We start from the raw sequence: 19,067 nt of genomic DNA on the forward strand, positions 1-19,067 counted from the left end.
TTAAAAAAAAACTTCTATTTTTATTTCCAGATTTTTCTTCTTGGGGAACACAGATGCAAACAAAATTCATGAACTGTAACAACTTCCATTTAAACAAAAACACATTAAATTGCTACAACTGCAGGAAATCATCTTTGAGTCTGTAAATAGCATAGCTCAGAATGGCTGATATGACAGTTTTCTCTACTCGAAATGTATTTCCAGCCTTCAGCTTCAAAAAATCTATTAGCTGACCCAAGTGCTGATATGTATCCAATGCTTTGATTTGGGACAGGATAGTTAGTTATTGGCTTCTGAAGGGGGTACTTCCATCATCAGAAGGCTCAAAGGGAAATGCAAGGTGAAAAAAGGAAGATTTTCTTCTTCATGTGCAAACCATCAAAATCAGGCTCACCGTTTTGTAAGAAAGTTGCTCTCACTATGAAAAAAAAAGTGCTCATCATCTTTGGGGTCCAGGTGCCAACCCAGTTACGCTCCACATCTTCATTGGCAGTGATTTGTGTCGTGAATCAAAGCTGCTATTTCTTTGGTTTCGTCTTTACGTATCAGTCTTTTTTTCAGTGCTGGGTATACTGGAGTTGCGTATAGTAACCCCACAGCATTACGATCCTACCCTCAGTCCTGCTTCCTTTATAATGATGGAACATTAAAAAACTTCCAAAAGCACCAACAGCATCTGACATAACAATATCCTCCCTTTTCTGACAAATGTAAGTATTCAACAGTGTATTTTAGAGTCATATTCTTAGTTCTACAAGGCTTTGTAAATTTCTAAGTGTTGATTTTAAAATGAAAATCCACACAAAATCCTCAAGTAAAGTATTTTCTTAATAATTAAAATTACAATTGACTGTTCTCCTTTACTTTTGTAAAATCCACAACATTGGAGTTAGCATAACAAAATTTCTCATAACTAACCATATACAAGTGAAAGATTTCAAATCTTGTATGATAATTTAACGTATTTTGAGTTTGAAAAGGAGCTGCACACAATATTAAACAGTTGGTAGTTAATTTGCCTTTGTTATATCCAGAAAATACTGCAGAATATCATCTATTGTGAAATTCATGGTTATTCCAGAGCCGGGATAACACCGAGCAATCATTTCTTCAAACTCCTTGTACTGGCGGACAAACTCTCCTTGCATTGTATACCACACGACCTATGAAATTAAGGCACACACTTAGGAATTCTCTTTTCTACAGTCACTGATACAATTGTATAATACTCCAGTTTCATCAAATAAAGAGAGATCCTTCATAAACAAATATTCACTGTTCAAAAATGCAATTTATTCCATTATTTAAAAAAGTATAAAGGGATAGATAAAAGTTGAACACAAGTTTCCTCTCAGTTCTGCTATTTTTGGTGCACTTATATTTGGCAAAATTAATGCAGAAATCTTATTGCAAATTACACTGGGTGCAAATCAAGGTTCCCTAATCTTTTGCAGTGGTTTAAAGAGCACATTTAATAGAAGTAGATTTTTCCCACAAATCTGGCCATGTCTCCAGATCACATTACTCACTGTTGAGAAATTTTACAAATTTGCAGGCTGTTGAACAAGTTGAAAAATTAAGTTGGCTCATTTGGGCACAATGAAGTTACTAGCCTATAAAATCTTTTAGAAAAATATATTTAAGAAAAAAGGATAACACTCTGAATACCTTTGTAAAGTCACTTCCATTTACATTCATTTTGATTAATCATATTTGGTTAACTAGATACTGATTTATATGAAAATATTGTGTTAAAACCATGTTTAGCTATATTAAACAAACTATATGAAGTTATCATGCTTAAATGTATCAAGGCATACTTTTGAAAGCAATTTTAAATAAACTTTAAAAATGCAACCCAGTGGCATAATTGATGGAAGATATGATGCACAGTGATGTGCAAATATTTCATTGGTGACTTGAGGGGGAAAAAGTCCTCAAAAATTTGAATTCATGCAGCTGATTACAGTACACTGAAAGAACAATCATCACTCCATGTTTTTACATGTCATGTACCATGTCTTTACTGCTTTCAGACTTTTTAAACACTTCTGTTTAACAAGTCAACAATTCTGATCTATTTCAAAATTCAACATCAGTCTTCATAACCTTTAAACATTTATAGATTGCTGGTCCTGTACTTTATGGTTGCAATGCATTACAGAATTTTCCTTGACATAACTGGCGGCAGATCTTAATATATCTGAAGCTTTTTCTGACCTGAATTGTAAATGCTGCACTGCTTCAAGGCCCCAAATCACTGCAATGATCTTTCAAAATATCAAATATCTTCTTTGAGTCATAATTGTATGCACATTTCATGATGCCATCATACTTTGTTTATAGATATTCAACATCTGAGATAAAAGCCAATGTTCAGAGAACACAAATGTGTGTAAAGAAAATATTAAGCAGGCAGAACAGATAATCTTTCATTTAACTGATTAGTTCAGCAGAACATGGGTATGAAGAATACTAAAAGACCAATAGTAATAGGAGACTCAACAGTTAGGAGGCCAGGCATTTTTATGGCCACAAATGAGGATCCAGAGTAGGAGTAGAAGGAGGAGTGTCGAGTAGGGTAGAATAGCTTTACTTGTCATTTCTACCATATACAGCTGGTACAATAAAAACGAGACAGCGTTCCTCCAGGACCAAGGTGCTATATGAACATACAGACTACACGAGTAGAGTCATACACAGGGCAGCATAAAATGCATGGAAAAGTGCAAAACATGCATGACAGCATAGTAATTGCTGACAAGACAAGACAGTAGGCACAGTGGTGGACAAATTACAATGTAACAATGAATGATCATTAATAAAACATGGTTTTAGCAGCAATTCAATAAAAGTTGTCTAAAATTTATAAATGGAAGAGAGTGTGATCAAACTCTGTTAAGGGGTCTGATGGCTTGGGAGAAGAAACTATTGCACAGTCTGACCATGAGAGACCAAATGCTCCAGTATCTTTTGCCAGATGGCAGGAGAGAGAAGAGTTTGAGTGAGGGATGTGTGGGGTCGTACTCAATACTGTTAGCCTTGCAGATGCAGCGTGTGGTGTAAATATCTGTAATGGAGGGAAGAGAGATCCCAATGTTTTTCTCAGCTGGCCTCACTATCCGTTGTAAGGTCTTACGATCTGAGATGGTGCAATTCACAAACTAGGCATGATGCAGCTGCTCAGGGTACTCTGTGGAATGTGGTGAGGAGGGGGGTGGAGGGTGAGGGATGGCTTTCTTCAACCTATGCAGAAAGTAGAAATGCTGCTGGGCTTTCTTGGCCATGGAGTTAGTGTTGAGGGACCAGGTGAAATTCTCCGTCAGGTGGATGCCAAGAAATCTAGTGCTCTTCATGATCTCCAAGCGGGTAAAACAATGACTGCAGATGCTGGAAACCAGATTCTGGATTAGTGGTGCTGGAAAAGCACAGCAGTTCAGGCAGCATCCGAGGAGCAGTAAAATCGACATTTCGGGCAAAAGCCCTTCATCAGAAATACAGGCAGAGAGCCTGAAGGGTGGAGGGATAAGTGAGAGGAGGGTGGGGGTGGGGAGAATAGCATAGAGTACAATAGGTGAGTGGGGGAGGGGATGAAGGTGATAGATCAGGGAGGAGGGTGGAGTGGATAAGTGGAAAAGAAGATAGGCAGGTAGGACAAGTCATGGGGACAGTGCTGGGAGACGTCATTGTCCAGCAGAGAGTGATCACTCTGTACCCTCCTGAAGTAAACAACCATCTCTTTTGTTTTGTCCACATTCAGAGACAGATTGTTGGCTCTGCACCAGTCTATTAGCTGCTGCATCTCCTCTCTATCTGCTTACTCATCATTCCTGCTGATGAGACCCATACAGTCATGTCATCAGTGAACTTGATGATGTGATTTGACCTGTGCATCACTGCACAGTCGTGTGTCAGCAGGGTGAACAGCAGTGGACTGAGCACACAGCTCTGGGGAGCCCCCGTGCTCAGTGCGATAGTTTTGGAGAAGCTGTTCCCAATCCGGTCATACTGAGATCTCCCAGTCAGAAATTCCAGGATCAAGTTGCAAAGGGAGGTATTTAGGGCCAGCAGACTTAACTTTCCAATCGGGTGCGAGGAACAATGGTGTTAAATGCAGAACTGAAATCTATGAACAAAAAGTCTGACGTAGGTGTCCTTCTTGTCCAGGCGGTGAGGGCCAGATGGAGGGTGGTGGAAATGGCATCATGTGTTGAGCGGTTGGGACGAAACGCGAACTGCAGGGTGTCCACTGAGGGGCACAGCAGAGTCTTAATATGCCTCATCATGAGCCTCTCAAAACACTTCACGATGATGGGTGTTAACGCAACGGATCAGTAGTCATTGAGGCAGGACACTCACTGAAGACCTCTTTGGAACTGGGATGATGGTAGTGGCCTTGAAACATGGTGGAACTATGGCACAACTCAGGGAGATGTTAAAGATGTCTGTGAGGACATCTGCCAGCACATCAGAGCATCCTTTAAGCACTCTGCAAGGGATGTTATCTGGTCCAACAGCCTTATATGGGTTGACTCAGCATGCAGTTTTCCTCATGTCAGCCGTGGTAAGACACAACACCTGGTCATTGGGAGGGGGTGGAATGGTCTTCCTCACTGCCACATCATTTCGTGCCTCAAACCGTGCAGAGAAGTTGTTCAACTCATCAGGGAGGGAGGCCTCACCAGCACAAGCAATTGATGCTGTTTTGTGGTTGGTGATGGCCTGAATACACTTCCACATGCTCTGCATATCGCTGCTGTCCTGAAAAAGGCTGCGTATTCTCTGTGCATGTGTAGCTTGTTGCCTTAGTGCCAGAACTGAATGTTTCCAGAACACACTGTGAGGGGCAAGTGAACAGCCATTTGCGGTTATCACGAATTACCACTGACACAGGTAGAAGGAAGGATGCGATCCTGAAGGAGCTAGATAGAAAATTCGCGAACAGGAACTCAAAAGTAGTAACCCAGAATACAACCAGTTCAACACAGAAGTGAGCAAAAGAATAGGAAGACAGAACAGATGAATGTGTGACTGGATAGATGGTGCAGATGGGGTGGGATTATAATCTTGCGACTTTGTAATTAATTCTCAGGCAGATGGGACCTAGACAGACCAGACTGATTGCAACTAAACAGCCAGGACCAATTTCATTGTGGGGAGCTTTGCTGGAGACAGTTAGAACGGTTTACACCTAAATAACTGGCATTAGGAACCAGAAAGTAAAACTAAAGAGGGATACCAAGGTGAAAAGAATATTATAAGAAGGATTTGGTGAAATGTTAAGTGGGTTCAAAGTAAAAGACAAAGTAGTACAATCTAAATTATGGTTACAATATATGCATGTACTGAATGTAATATAAGACTGGGGAGTTGCAGACACAGATTGCCATATTGAAATATGTTTTGATGATAACAGAGACCTGGCTCAAAGATAGTCAGGTGTATTTTTTTAACGCAAGGAGCTGAATCTTACCAGATATTGGCTACATTTCACTTTTGGCAAATTTCATGGAGGATTTCTCCCTGTGAGCCTTGCAAGTTTTCTCGCACTATCTTCTTGAACAGGTCTTATTAATTATGTTCTGTGCTCCGATAGCACCACACTGATTCTTACCATAATTTAGATTGTACTACTTTGTCTTTTACTTTGAACCCACTTAACAGCACATTGCCATAGACAGAAGTACTGGCCACTGCCAAACATATCCTGGGAATCCTGATGCAATGCAACCTTTAAAGCTCAGCTGTCGACCTGGTCAGTTGTTGACAGACTGTAACTGCCCATCATGGCTTGTTTTATTTGCTTGGACATCCTGTACAGAAAGGAAATGACACCCTGCTTTGTTAAAAGGAGCCTGGAAGTCTTACTGGATGGAAGGTGTGTGTGATCTCTGAGATACTGGTGACTGATGAAGGTCCAAAGAAACAAGTATTGTACCCGAGTCACTAGGTTTTCAGTCTGACTTTAATGTTGTGAATTGTCAATGTCAGTACTCCTGAGACCCAGGATGTTCTGGGAATTGGAAGAAAGAAAAATCTGGAATTAATTGTCTAATGATGACCATGAAACCACTGTGAATTGTTGCATAAACGTGTCTGGTTCACTAATGTTCTTTAAGGCATGAAATCTGGGATTTTTACTTGCTCTGGCCTACATAGGACTCCTGACCCACAGCAATATGGTTAATTCTCAACTGTCCCTTGGGATGTAAGCCATTGAGTTGCATAATTTGCTAGAAAGAATAGACCACCTGGCATTGATCAAGGCACAGGAAATCATGTCATAAGCACCCTTGTTCTACCTGTAAAGTCCTCCTTACTGCCATCTATGGGCTAGTGCCAAAATTGGGAGAGCTTCTCACAGATTCAAGAACAGCCTGATATGGTCATATGCATGGAATCATATATAACATCTCAGACAATACTACCAATGGGAATCACACATAAAATCTCAGACAGCACTACCACCATCCCTGGGTATGTTCAGACAGACCTAGTTAAAAATCACACAACACCAAGTTAGGTGGTGGCATTGTGGTATGCAAAGCTGCCCCAGGGGTTATCAACACTATAGAACATAGAACATTACAGCGCAGTACAGGCCTATTGGCCCTCGATGTTGTGCCAACCTGGGAAACCAATCTAAAACCCATCTAATCAACACTATTCCATTATCATCCATATATTTATCCAATGACCATTTAAATACCCTTAAAGTTGGTGAGTCTACTACTGTTGCAGGCAGGGCATTCCACACCCTTACTACTCTGTGAGTGAAGAAATTACCTCTGACATGTGTCCTATATCTATCACCCCTCAATTTAAAGCCATGTCCCCTTGTGCTAGCCATCACCATCTAAACAAAAAAGCTCTCACTGTCCACCTTACCTAATCCTCTGATCGTCTTGTATGTCTTTATTAAGTCACCTCTTAACCTTCTTCTCTCTAGCGAAAACAGCCTCAAGTCCCTCAGCCTTTCCATATAAGACCTTCTCTCCATACCAGGCAAATCCTGGTAAATCTCCTCTGCATCCTTTCCAATGTTGCCACGTCCTTCCTATAACGTGGCGACCAGAACTGTATGCAATACTCCAAATGTGGCTGCACCAGAGTTTTGTACAGCTGCAACATGACCTCACGGCTCTGAAACTCGATCCCTCTACCAATAAAAGCTAACACGTTGTATGCCTTCTTAACAACCCTGTCAACCTAGGTGGCAACTTGAAGGGATGTACGCACATGGACACAGAAATCTCCCTGCTCAAGTCCACGACCAAGAACTCCAGACAGACAGACAGACACACACACACACACACACAGACAAAGAGCCACATGCACACATATATTTTGTGGGGTGAATTTGTACTTGCAGAGTTACATTGTACTTTGCTCAAAAGCTGCATGCATTCATGTAGAACTCTGAGCTCAAAAACTGCATGAATTTATGTAAAACTCTGTTATCTCACTTTTTAGATTAGAATCAATCTAAACATCATGGCATAGATAGAGAACACAGGGGGCCAACACCTTCAACATATTGTCTAGCTATCACCATTGTTAACAGCTAACCCGAGAATGCAACTTTAAAAAAAAAAGGTTTTGTGATTTACACATGAAAGAAGTGAAGCTATCACTGTATTCTAACAGATGAAAGGCTTAACAGACAATCAATTTTTCAATGTATAATTTCAGTTACATCACACTGTAAATTTTTGCTATAAATTCTGTGTTATGATCAAGCCCTCCACTATCACCTGATGAAGGAGCGTCGCTTAATTGTGCTTCCAATTAAACCTGTTGGACTATAACCTGGTGTTGTGTGATTTTTAAGAATCTTACCAATAGCCCAAAACTCTGCATTCCTGTTGTTCCTTCCAAAGTGAATCACCTCACACTTTTCCGCATTAAGCTCCATTTACCACCTTTCAGCCCAGCTCTGCAGCTTACCTATGTCCCTCTGTAACCTGCAATATCCTTCTGCACTATCCACAACTCTACTGACCTTAGATTCATCCGCAAATTTACTAACCCATCCTTCTATGCCCTCATTCATGTCATTTAAAAAATGTCAAACAGCAGTAGACCCAAAACAGATCCTTGCGGTACACCACTAGTAATTGAACTCTAGGATGAACATTTCCCATCAACCACCACCTCCTGTCTTCTTTCAGCTAGCAAATTTCTGATCCAAACCGTTAACGTCACCTTCAATTCCATGCCTCCGTATTTTCTGCAATAGCCTACCGTGGGAAACCTTATCAAACACTTTACTGAAATCCATATACACCACATTGACCACTTTACCCTCATCCACCTGTTTGGTCACCTTCTCAAATAACTCAATAAGGTTTGTGAGGCATGACCTACTCTTCACAAAACCATGTTGACTATCCCTAATCAAATTATTCCTTGCTAGATGATTATAAATCCAATCTCTTAATATCCTTTCTGACACTTTGCCCACAACCAAAGTAAGGCTCACTGTTATATAATTACTAGGGTTGTCCCTATTCTCCTTATTGAACAAGGGGACATTTGCTATCCTCCAGTCTTCTGGCACTATTCCTGTAGACAATGATGACATAAAGATCAAAGCCAAAGGCTCTGCAATCTCCTCCCTAGCTTCCTAGAGAATCCTAGGATAAATTCCACCTGGCGCAGGGGACTTATCTATTTTCATAATTTCCAAAATTGCTAACATCTCTGTCTTATGAACCTCAATCCCATCTAGTCTAATAGCCTGTATCTCGGTACTCTCCTCAACGACACTGTATTATTTCTGTGTGAATACTGATGAAGAATATTCATTTAGCACCTCTCCTATCCCTTCGGTCTCCAAGCACAACTTCCCACTACTGTTGTTGACAGGCCTTATTCTTACTCTAGTCCTTCTTTTAGTTCTGACATACCTAGAGAAAGCTTTAGGGTTTTCCTTGATCCTACCTGCCAAAAACTTCTTATGTCCCCCCCGGTTCTTCTTAGCTCTCTCTTTAGGTTCTTTCTGGCAAACTTGTAACACTCAAACGCCCTAACTACATGTCTCATCTTTACATAAGCCTCCTTCTTCCTCTTGACAAGAGATTCAACTTCTTTAGTAAACCACAGTTCCCTTGCTCTACCACTTCCTCCCTGCCTGACAGGTACATAATTATCAAGGACATGCCGTGGCTGTTCTTTGAACAAGCTCCACATTTTAATTGTGCCCATTTCCTGCAGTTTCCTTCCTCATCCTATGCATTCTAAATCTTGCCTAATTGCATCATAATTGCCTTTCCCCCAGCTATAACATTTGCCCTGCAGTATATACCTATCTCTTTCCATCACTAAAGTAAATGTAACTGAAATGTGGTCACTATCATGAAAGTGCTCACCTATCTCCACATCTAACATCTGGCCTGATCCATAACTCAGTAGCAAATTCAATGTGGCCTCATCCCTCATTGGCCTATCTACAAGAAACCCTCCTGCACACATTGGACATAAACTGACCCATCTAAGATACTCGCATTAATAAATGACAAGTGAGTACACACAATGCACCCACATGGTCCAAATTTGGAAACTGAGCTTCTGAACAGATATTATGAATGCCATTATGACACTACTCAGTAATTTGTTTCTGATACTCAGGGTACAACTGTATGATACCAGTTTCATTCTGGAGTACTTATTCATTGGGAGAGTGATCAGCTTTGGTAGTGCATGTTTCAGCAATGCTATGGGTGCAAACTTTGACCTCCTCACTTTTAAAAGCGTTCCATCAAACCATCCACAAAAAAAAAGTCATTCTACTCATTTCATTACTGGGCTATCTTACAAGATTTCATTTTGATTCTCTAATTTCCATTTACCTGTAACAGGTTTCCTTCTTCACTTAGATGTTTAACCACTTTTTTGTAGAGGTTTTCCAGTGCTTTCTTTACCTCTTTTCCTTGATATTTTTCAATCACTTTCCTTAGCTCCTGTTTGCTAAATGCCAGTTGATAGCTAACTTCATTCTCTTTGACACCCTGTGCAATACGAGCCTTGACTCCCTCAAAGAAGATCTGCAAATTTAAAATATATCATTTTTATCACTAATGAAAGATTTTAGTACAAACAATTCTATGCTTAAGTACATAGTTAGGAAAATTATTGTGAGAGAATTCAACAAATATTTTAAGAAAGCATGCTTAATCATTTGAACAATCAAAATATTTCTTCTCTGTTTAAGTGCCATTTACCGGATACCATGCAATTAGCATCCATCAACCCATCTCTCATTGAGGCTGAGGTGCTCATATCTCTACATTTTTAAGCAACAGTGCTATTGAGGCCTCAATTTACTGAGGGAATAATCACCAAATCGTGTTATATATTGCAAACTATGTTGCAGCTGAACTCCATGATAAAGCTGTGTCAGTGAAATGTTCAAAACTAAAATTAATAAATTTTGTCAGGTAAGGACATTAAACATCTAGTCTTGACCAACATACCACATAGACAACATGGGTTTTTGCTCATTCACATTGAGATTTGCCTCCCAGTCATCAACAGTGCAAGGAAGATGTAATGAAAAATCTGTAAAGCAGACTGGCAAAAATACAGCAAGACCTTTGATTACATTACTGTAACTATAACTATACACAATTCAGCAATGGAAGAACAAGACGTGCTTTTGTGATGCCATTCACAAATCTGCTTCACAGTCATCCCTCATAGCTGCTAACCCAACTACATCTCAAGCCTCTTAAAAACAGCACCGCAGAGGAGTATGAATCATCTGGTGACCCTGACATAGCAAATCACTTCACTGAGTCTCTCAAAGCTGCACAGTATGCCAGACGCAAGGATATCTTAGTAAAATTCAATTTTCCTCATTCTAGTTGGAAGAGTTGGAGCCTAATTTTCTGTCTGGGAGACAGAATCACAAACGGAATTGCCCGTCAGTCAATGCAAAAGTTGTTAGTCATCTATTCTGTGTATCAAGGACACCACATAAAAAGAAGACAACATCATGACTTGTAATGAACTGAAAAAAGCATGAAGGGGTCTGAAAATTTGGCCCCTATGCTTCTGACTGGCTGACTCAATTCCACACAATAGTCATCAGCTCAAGCTCACTTCTGAAAGTGTGGCATATGGCAAAAAATTATTGCAGATAAGATCTCACACTGGCCACCAGCTTTCAACCAATCTCATGACTTTCTATGCAGTTTCAGATCTTTGAGCATCTTACCGTGTAATACACACATCTGGAAACAGACACTATCCTTATCATCATCAAAGCTGGTTTCTGCAGCCACTGCAGCATATATGATTAAGTGCTGGTGCTTATCACCAACACTGAAAATGGGTGCCAAAAGAACCTGAAGACATGCATTGTACTATTGTACTTCACGGCTTGCTATGATACGATATGGGATACTGGCTGCTCCTAAAGCTTTTCACAGTGCTTACAATCTGGATCTGGAAAGCTGTTGGAACACTCGATCAGAAAGTTGATGAAATATTTCTTCTTAACAGATGACCTAGAGCTCATCCTGGACAACACAGAAACATGTAGGAAAGACCGATTGACAGATGCCACAGGGCTCAGTGCTAGCTAGCCTCAATGCCAAACACATAGAAAACAGGAGAAGGAGTAGGTCACTTGGACCTTCAGTATTGCTGTGCCATTCAAAATGACCATCACTGATCATCCAATTCAGTACCCTGTTCCAACTTTCTTCCCATAACCTTTGATCCCTTTAGCCCTAAGAGCTACATCTATCTCCTTAAAATGTTCCCATGTATTGGCCTCAACTGCTTTCTGTGGCAGAGAATTCCACAGGCTCACCACTCTGTGTTAAGAAATTTCACCTCATCTCACTCTTAATTGGCCTACTCAATATCCTGAAACTGTGACTCCGGTTCAGAAATCTCTGACCGTTGGGAACATACGGTTCATAGTCATTGTCATACAACATGGAAACAGACCTTTCAGCCAAATCATCCTGACAACAAGACATCCCAATCTGACCTAGTTCCATTTGTCAGCATTTGGCCCATATCCCTCCAAACTCTTCCTATTCATATACCCATCAAGGTGCCATTTAAATTGATTGATTGATTGATTTATTGTCACATGTTCCTAAGTACAGCGAAAAACTTTGTTTATGACCAGTACAGGCAGATCACAGTAAGCATGGACATACAGATCATGGACATACAGATCATAGGATGAAAAATAAAACTAGACCAAGGCATACAGGTTACATTGCACTGGGCATGCACTAGGCAAGATCAACATTAGCAAGATTAGCATTATTTGAAGTTAGAGAGTCCATTCATCAGTCTAATAAAAACAGGGAAGAAGCTGTTCTTGAACCTGCTGGTGCGTGTGTGTGTGTGTGTGCGCGTGTTCAAGCTTCTGACAGAAGAGGTTGTAGGAGAACATTATTGGGGTGCGCCAGGTCTTTGATGATGTTGGCAGCCTTTTTGTGGCAATGGGCCATATAAATGGAGTCCATGGATGGAAGGTTGGCTTCCGTGATGGTCTGGGGCTATGCTCACAACCTTCTGTAGTTTCTTACGGTCCTGGACAGAGCAATTGCCATACCAGGCTGTTATGCATCCAGACAGTATGTTTTCAATGGTGCATCTGTAAAAAGTGGTGTGGGACCTTGTGGACATGCCAAATTTCCTGAGCCACCTGAGGAAGAAGAGGCTTTATGGTGCTTTCTTGACCATTGCATCTATATTAAATATTGTAATTGTACCTGTCTCCACCACTTTCTCTTGCAGCTCATTTCATACTCGCACCACCCATGCATGAAAAAGTTACCCCTCAGGTCCTTTTCAAATCTATCCCCTCTTACGTTAAACCTATGTCCTCTACTTTTGGATTCCCCTATCCTAGGAAAAAATCCTTGGCTATTCATCTTATCCATGCCCCTCATGATTTTATAAACTTCTATATGGTCACCCTTCAGTCTCTAAGACTCTAGGGACTTTTGAGCCACTCCCCATAGCTTATAACCACCACTCCTGGCAACATCCTTAGAATTTTTTTCTGCACCCTCTCAAGTTTAACATCAGCCTTCCAATAGAAAAACGACCAGAACTGTATGCAGCATTCCAAAAGTGTCCTCACCAATGTCTTGTACCACCGCAACATAACATCACAACTCTTATGCTCAATGTTATGAACAATGAAGGCAAGCATACCAAACGCCTTCTTCACTTCCAAGGAATAACGTACACACACCCCTAGGTCTCTTTGTTTAGCAACATTCCCTCAGGCCCTACCATAAACCATTTAAGCCCTGCTGTAGTTTGCTTTACTAAATTGCAATACCTCACATTTATCTAAATTAAATTCCACCTGCCACACCTCAGGCAATTGACCTATCTGACCAAGATCCCATTATACTCTGAGAATCTTTTTCACTGTTCACTATACTGCCTATTTTGGTGTCATCTGCAAACTTACTAACCATATCTCATATACTGACATCCAAATCATTTATATAAATGATGAACAATAGTGGACCTAGCACTGATCCTTGGGGCACACCACTGGTCACAGGCCTCCAATCTGAAAAACAACCCTCCACCAACACCCTTTGTCTCCTTCCTTCAAGCTAATTTTGTACATTTGGCTAGCTCCTCCTGGATTCCATATGATCTAACCTTACTAAACAGTTTACTAAGAGGAACCTTGACAAAGTCCATATAGACAACATGTGCCTTCATCAATCTTCTTGGTCACCTCTTCAAAATCCTTCCAGTCATGTTAGAGTTTTGGAAATTTTGATAAGATTCCCCCTCATCCTACTAAATGCCAGTGAATATAGTCTTAACTAAATAGTCTCTCTTCATATGTCAGTCCTGTTCTCCCATGAATCAGTTTGTTAAATATTTGTTACATTCCCTCCACGGCCAGAACATCCTTCCTCAGATGAAGAGACCAAAATTACACTCAATCCTCCAGGGATGGTTTCACCAAGACCCTGTAAAATTACAGTAAGACATATCTGCTCCTCTATTCTAATCCTCTGGCTATGAAAGCTGGCATAGTATTTGCTTTCTTCATCACCAGCTGTATCTGTATGCTTACTTTCAATGACTGGAAAACAAGGACACCCAAGTCTTATTTCATCTCCACTTTTCCCAATCTTATCAAAATTCAGATAATAACCTGCTTTCCTGGTTTTGTTACCGAAGTTGATAACCTCACATGTATCCACGTTATACTTCACGTGTCATGCATTTGCCCATTCACTCAATTTGTTCAAATCACACTGAATTATCTCTGCATCTTCCTCACAGCTCACCTTCCCACCCAGTTTTGTGTTGTTTGCAAACTTGAAGTTATTCTATTTAGTTCTCTCATCTAAATCATTAATTTGTATTGAGAAATCAGGAGTCCAAACACTATTCCATGTAGTACCCCACAAGTAATTGCTTGCTATTTGAAAAAAAATCTGTTTATTCATACTCTTTGCTTCCCACCTGCTAACAGTTCTTTATTCATGTCAGTACACTGCTTTCAATCCCATGCACTTTTCCTTTACATGGACCTTATTGAAAGCTTTCTGAAAGTCCAAGTACAACACATTCACTGGCTCCCCCTTATCAACTTTATTAATTATCAAAAAAATTCAGTAGATTTGTCAAACATGATTTCCATTCTGTAAATCCACCATGATTCTGCCCAATCCTGTCATTATTTTCCAAGTGTCTGCAATTAAATATTTTATAATGTACTGATGCATTTTCGATGCTGTTCAACAAATACAGGCAGTCCCTGGGTTGCGAACACGTTCTGTCCTAGGATCTGCTCGCAATTTGACTTAGACACACATCAGAACACAATGCAAGACAACGGGAAGCAGCTATTTGTAAGCAAGTACAGGAAATGTTTGTAAGACACATCTTTAAAATTACAACATATGGGAAGCATTCATAAGTCAAATGTTTGTAAATTAGGGAACCTCGTACACAAATAACCTGCTAACAACCAGGTTTCCCAAGTTTAACAATGCTAATAACCTCTGTGCTACCCAGGCTCCATCCTCTTGGAGGGTTTTTACTTTAAAATATATGAAAAGTGTGAAAGATTACAGTTACTATGGCATACATTAATGCCCAACTCTCAATATGTAGCTTATAAGAATTGTAATTAGATACATACAACAGCTAGTTATATCCCAAGTTGAGTTTCTTATGACGAAGTGCATATATAGATGTGCAAAAGAACAATTCTAGACAAAGAGTGAAGATTCATAAGGAATTATGCTTCCTAATATTCATTTATAATGAGTATTTATTATATTTCAAATCAGAATGAAGAGAAGACATGTTTAGTATAGTGTTTCTCTTACCTTATTTGACTTACTAATGCCAGTACATTTTTTCTGGATTTTTTTTCATCTGCACAGAGTAGTGGTGTTAGGAATGATGGATGTAGCAACTTCCTTCCATTCACTCCAAGCAGAGTTTCTTAGGGACCTGTGTCTATCTATATTAAAAACGGTCCCTTTTCAGCTTAATTTCTTCTCGGAAATTGAACAATTTAGTAAGAAAAAATAACTGCACTAATTGTTCTAGCACTTTTTCCCAACACATCATCCCTCTTAGATGTCACCTAACTGTTCAATAAAAGCTGTATAATATGTGCCCCTTTTAAGATCCAGTACTCTCCCTAGTCTCACATACAGATAATTTCTCTATCAAAGGGATCCTTATATCTGAAATTCACAAATAGTTTATGAACCTTGTTCCTGAAACTGCCATGTTGAGTACATTGAGCAGGTTAGAATTGTGCAGATTCTATTTCTGAAAAAGCTGTCTGAAAACTGTATCTTAAAGATTTGAGTCACAATCTTAGTTTGATATCAATTTAACTTGCCTCAGTAGTAACATGAGGATGGGTCTGAATAATTTCTCATTAAAATAGGCTAACAACGTAATGTTAAATTACCAATATCAGATTATTTCAAATTACTTATAGATATATCAGAGCAAGGTACGAACATTTAGTTTCTCCAAAGGCCGTCCCAAGTATTTAGTAACGTAGAGATCACGATGTTCTGAATATTTTTGAGAAGCTCCCTTTTTCCTTTCTTCAAGACTGTGGATTTTCAATTCAGAGAGAAAGCTGTAAATATGATGAAAATTCTCCATCATAACCACATCTGGTGGAGTCTTCAGATTCATTGAGGCAATATTTTCAACTTGAAATAGAAACAAAATTAAACAGTAAATGAAAACTATTTCCATGTTACAAACAGAAGCATCTGAACTTTGGCTAACAGGCTTTATTTGTAGCTAAATGCAAACATGGAGACTTGGAAGAAGATTGCAAACGTCACTTTTCAACAGTACAATGCTACTGACTATGCACAATAACTTAGCATTCTGTACCTTATTCCAGCTTGACATTTGAAATGCACAGATGAACATTTTACAAGAGAATAGTATAATGATAACCTAGAAATCATTCACAATGATACATAATATCATGCATAAGACCAAAGATTGTAACAATTTACAAAAATATATAGCAACAGATCACTGCTATGACCAAGAGGGTTCCATGTTCATCTAATGGTAAACTGAAGGATCAAGGAATCCATTGATTTGAAATGATGAGGGGGAGGCGATGGCCGAGTGGTTTTAGCATTAGACTATTAATCCAGAGATCCTTAATGTTCTGGAGACCTGAGTTTGAATCCTGTCATGGCAAATAGTGAAATTTGAATTTAATAAATATCTGGAATTAAGAGTCTAATGATGACTATGAAATCATTAACAACTGTCGAGAGAAAAACCCATCTGGTTCACTAATGTCCTGAAGGAAAGGAGGTCTAGCCTACATGTGACTCCAGACTCAGCAATGTGGTTAGTACTTCACCACCCTCTTGGCAATTAGCGATGGGCAATAAATGCTGGTCTGACCAGTGTTACAGCCCATGAAGGAATAAAAAAATGCATTGGGTTGACAGTAAATAGATTTCTGCACTTAATCTCATTTCAAAACAGCATTCATGCAGCAGTTAAGTTTTTCAATGTTTCCCGGGTAGCCACTCTTGGAAGATGTTTACTTACTACTGGTGAAGACTGCTGCGATTACTTTGTTGTAAGCTTTATCCAGATCACCTCTTCTCTCAGCATTCTTAAAGACAGCTTCAGCAACAGTTACAAACTCCTCAAATCCAATAACAAATGGCAGAATACCAATCTTAGTCTTCTTTGGGACCTTGGCTTCATCTATTTGCTTACACAAAGTAGACTGAAATTAAATGTAAAAACATAATAACTTTGAAGCAAAATTACAAGATTGTAAACACGAATTTCCATAAGCATACTACGTTTTATGACTTTCGAACAACATATCTTAATATCAACTTGTTGAGAACACATTACATTGTACCACTATAACATATCTGTTTCTAATACCAATAATCCTAGCAACTGCTCTGGAAAATGCAATAGCAGACTGACAGCACAGTAGTTCTGTACCACATCCTCTCTAGCTAGTACTCACTTTTTAGTTAGTAAATGCATTGCTCTCCATGTTCCATTTCCAAGGATGAATAAAAAACTCACAAACTGTATTAGAAAGGAAATATCTGTTGGTGGTTCTGAAAAATCAAGACTCCTTAAACAAAAATCCCAATTACACGACTTTATTTCTGTGCTGAAAATCAGGCACGGGTATGATAACTTTTAAATTCTCTTGCATGGGGTAAACGCACCAACATCTGTGGAAGTTTTATGTTAGGTTAGTTTTCATGATTTTAAGAGTCCTGCATAAAATGATCATGAATCATATTTAAAACACACCTTTGGAGTACATTGTCAGAATAGCTACAAGGAACCACTGCATAGTTTTGGGACTACATTTGCTATTCATTTCCATCGCTGGCACAGATTTTGAAGTTAAATTTGGTAGCAATAATATTAGTTTAGAAAGGGCAGCAGAATTAAATGAGATACAGGATAAAGTATAAAATTATTCAAGACAAGAGGAAACAAAACGGGATAAACTGGTACTAGTAAATGTAATGGAACGAAAAATTGGAAACACATATACTTCATAAATAAGCAAATGATGAAGTTGAAAGAAATCCAGCTGCTTTAGTACTTGCAATGCCCAACGTGTGCAACCATCAAAGAACAAACATCAACTGATCCAATGCAATACTGAATACAAACAAGAGAATAAAAGCTCACTTCATTGATGATGCCAGATCGGGTGAGTTTCTCCACACCTTTTGGATTTGTCCAGCATGTGCTGTAGTTTACTTTTATTTGAGTGTTTAATTCACTGTCACTTCTCTTCCAGGTATGTCTACCTTGAAGACATTCTGCTCTTCTCTCTGACAGGATTTCAATTTTAAACTTACGGCTCATTCATCTTCATTGTTTTCTATCTCCCTCCTAGTGTTTGATAAAGTGTTTGGCAAATCTTGCTTTCACAGCCACATCTCTTTCCTCTGTGACTGTCTTTGGCTCCACACAATCCTGCAAGGATTCCAACTGAAATTCCATGCTTCATGTTTCAACATTACAGATACCTCAAGACATGTGGCAGGTCAGTTGCTCCCACTGCATCCTGTCATGTGACATCACATGCACACTTTCAGAGACAGTTGCTCCCACTGCATCCTGTCATGTGACATCACATGCACACTTTCAAACTCTCTCCCATCAGCACCATCCAATGCTAGCTTAAAGCTGTCCTAGTCCCCTGTTTCATTTCATTTTTGTTTTGTTCAACGTTTAAACAGGAATCTTTTTTCTCTCCTTTTCAGGTCTTACGAAATACAAGTTCCCGAAGTTCAAGGGTACCAATGCCCCTCTGGATCCTTTCTTTCCTCCCCTTTCCTATGACTACATCTCTTCACTTAATCCCATTTCCCGCTCTGTATTCTATATCCTCTGACATTCTCTTCACTGATACTGATCATTCTGTGCAAAGTGTTGAGATTTATCCCTTTGTGCCCTCACCTCAATCAATGTAAGGCATGACATGACATGACATCAGTTCCTTCACATCTTTGTCTGCATGCCCACTTCTTTGAACTGAAGCCCATTCT

The 19,067-nt window shown here is 39.4% G+C and overlaps 1 protein-coding gene across 3 annotated transcripts in view; it reads right to left on the bottom strand.

Annotated features, from left to right (window-relative positions):
• Positions 1-19,067, bottom strand: part of LOC122557209 (exocyst complex component 1-like) — a 112,737-nt gene continuing 93,670 nt past the window's right edge. For 2 of the 3 annotated variants that reach the window (XM_087992060.1, XM_043704651.2), the window contains 4 exons: positions 17,074-17,257; positions 16,000-16,199; positions 9,852-10,046; positions 1-1,163 (listed from right to left, as the gene is read on the bottom strand). In XM_087992060.1, the coding sequence (XP_087848186.1) occupies positions 1,011-1,163; positions 9,852-10,046; positions 16,000-16,199; positions 17,074-17,257 (732 nt within the window). In that variant the 3' untranslated portion in view covers positions 1-1,010. Of the gene's footprint in view, positions 1,164-9,851; positions 10,047-15,347; positions 15,485-15,999; positions 16,200-17,073; positions 17,258-19,067 lie in introns of those variants that run through there. The other variant, XR_015758662.1, reaches the window with a different exon arrangement.

Source organism: Chiloscyllium plagiosum, unplaced genomic scaffold (assembly GCF_037043375.1).
Source record: "Chiloscyllium plagiosum isolate Xiang-an unplaced genomic scaffold, Cpla_swu_hap1 HiC_scaffold_11, whole genome shotgun sequence".
Classification (NCBI taxonomy): domain Eukaryota; kingdom Metazoa; phylum Chordata; class Chondrichthyes; order Orectolobiformes; family Hemiscylliidae; genus Chiloscyllium; species Chiloscyllium plagiosum.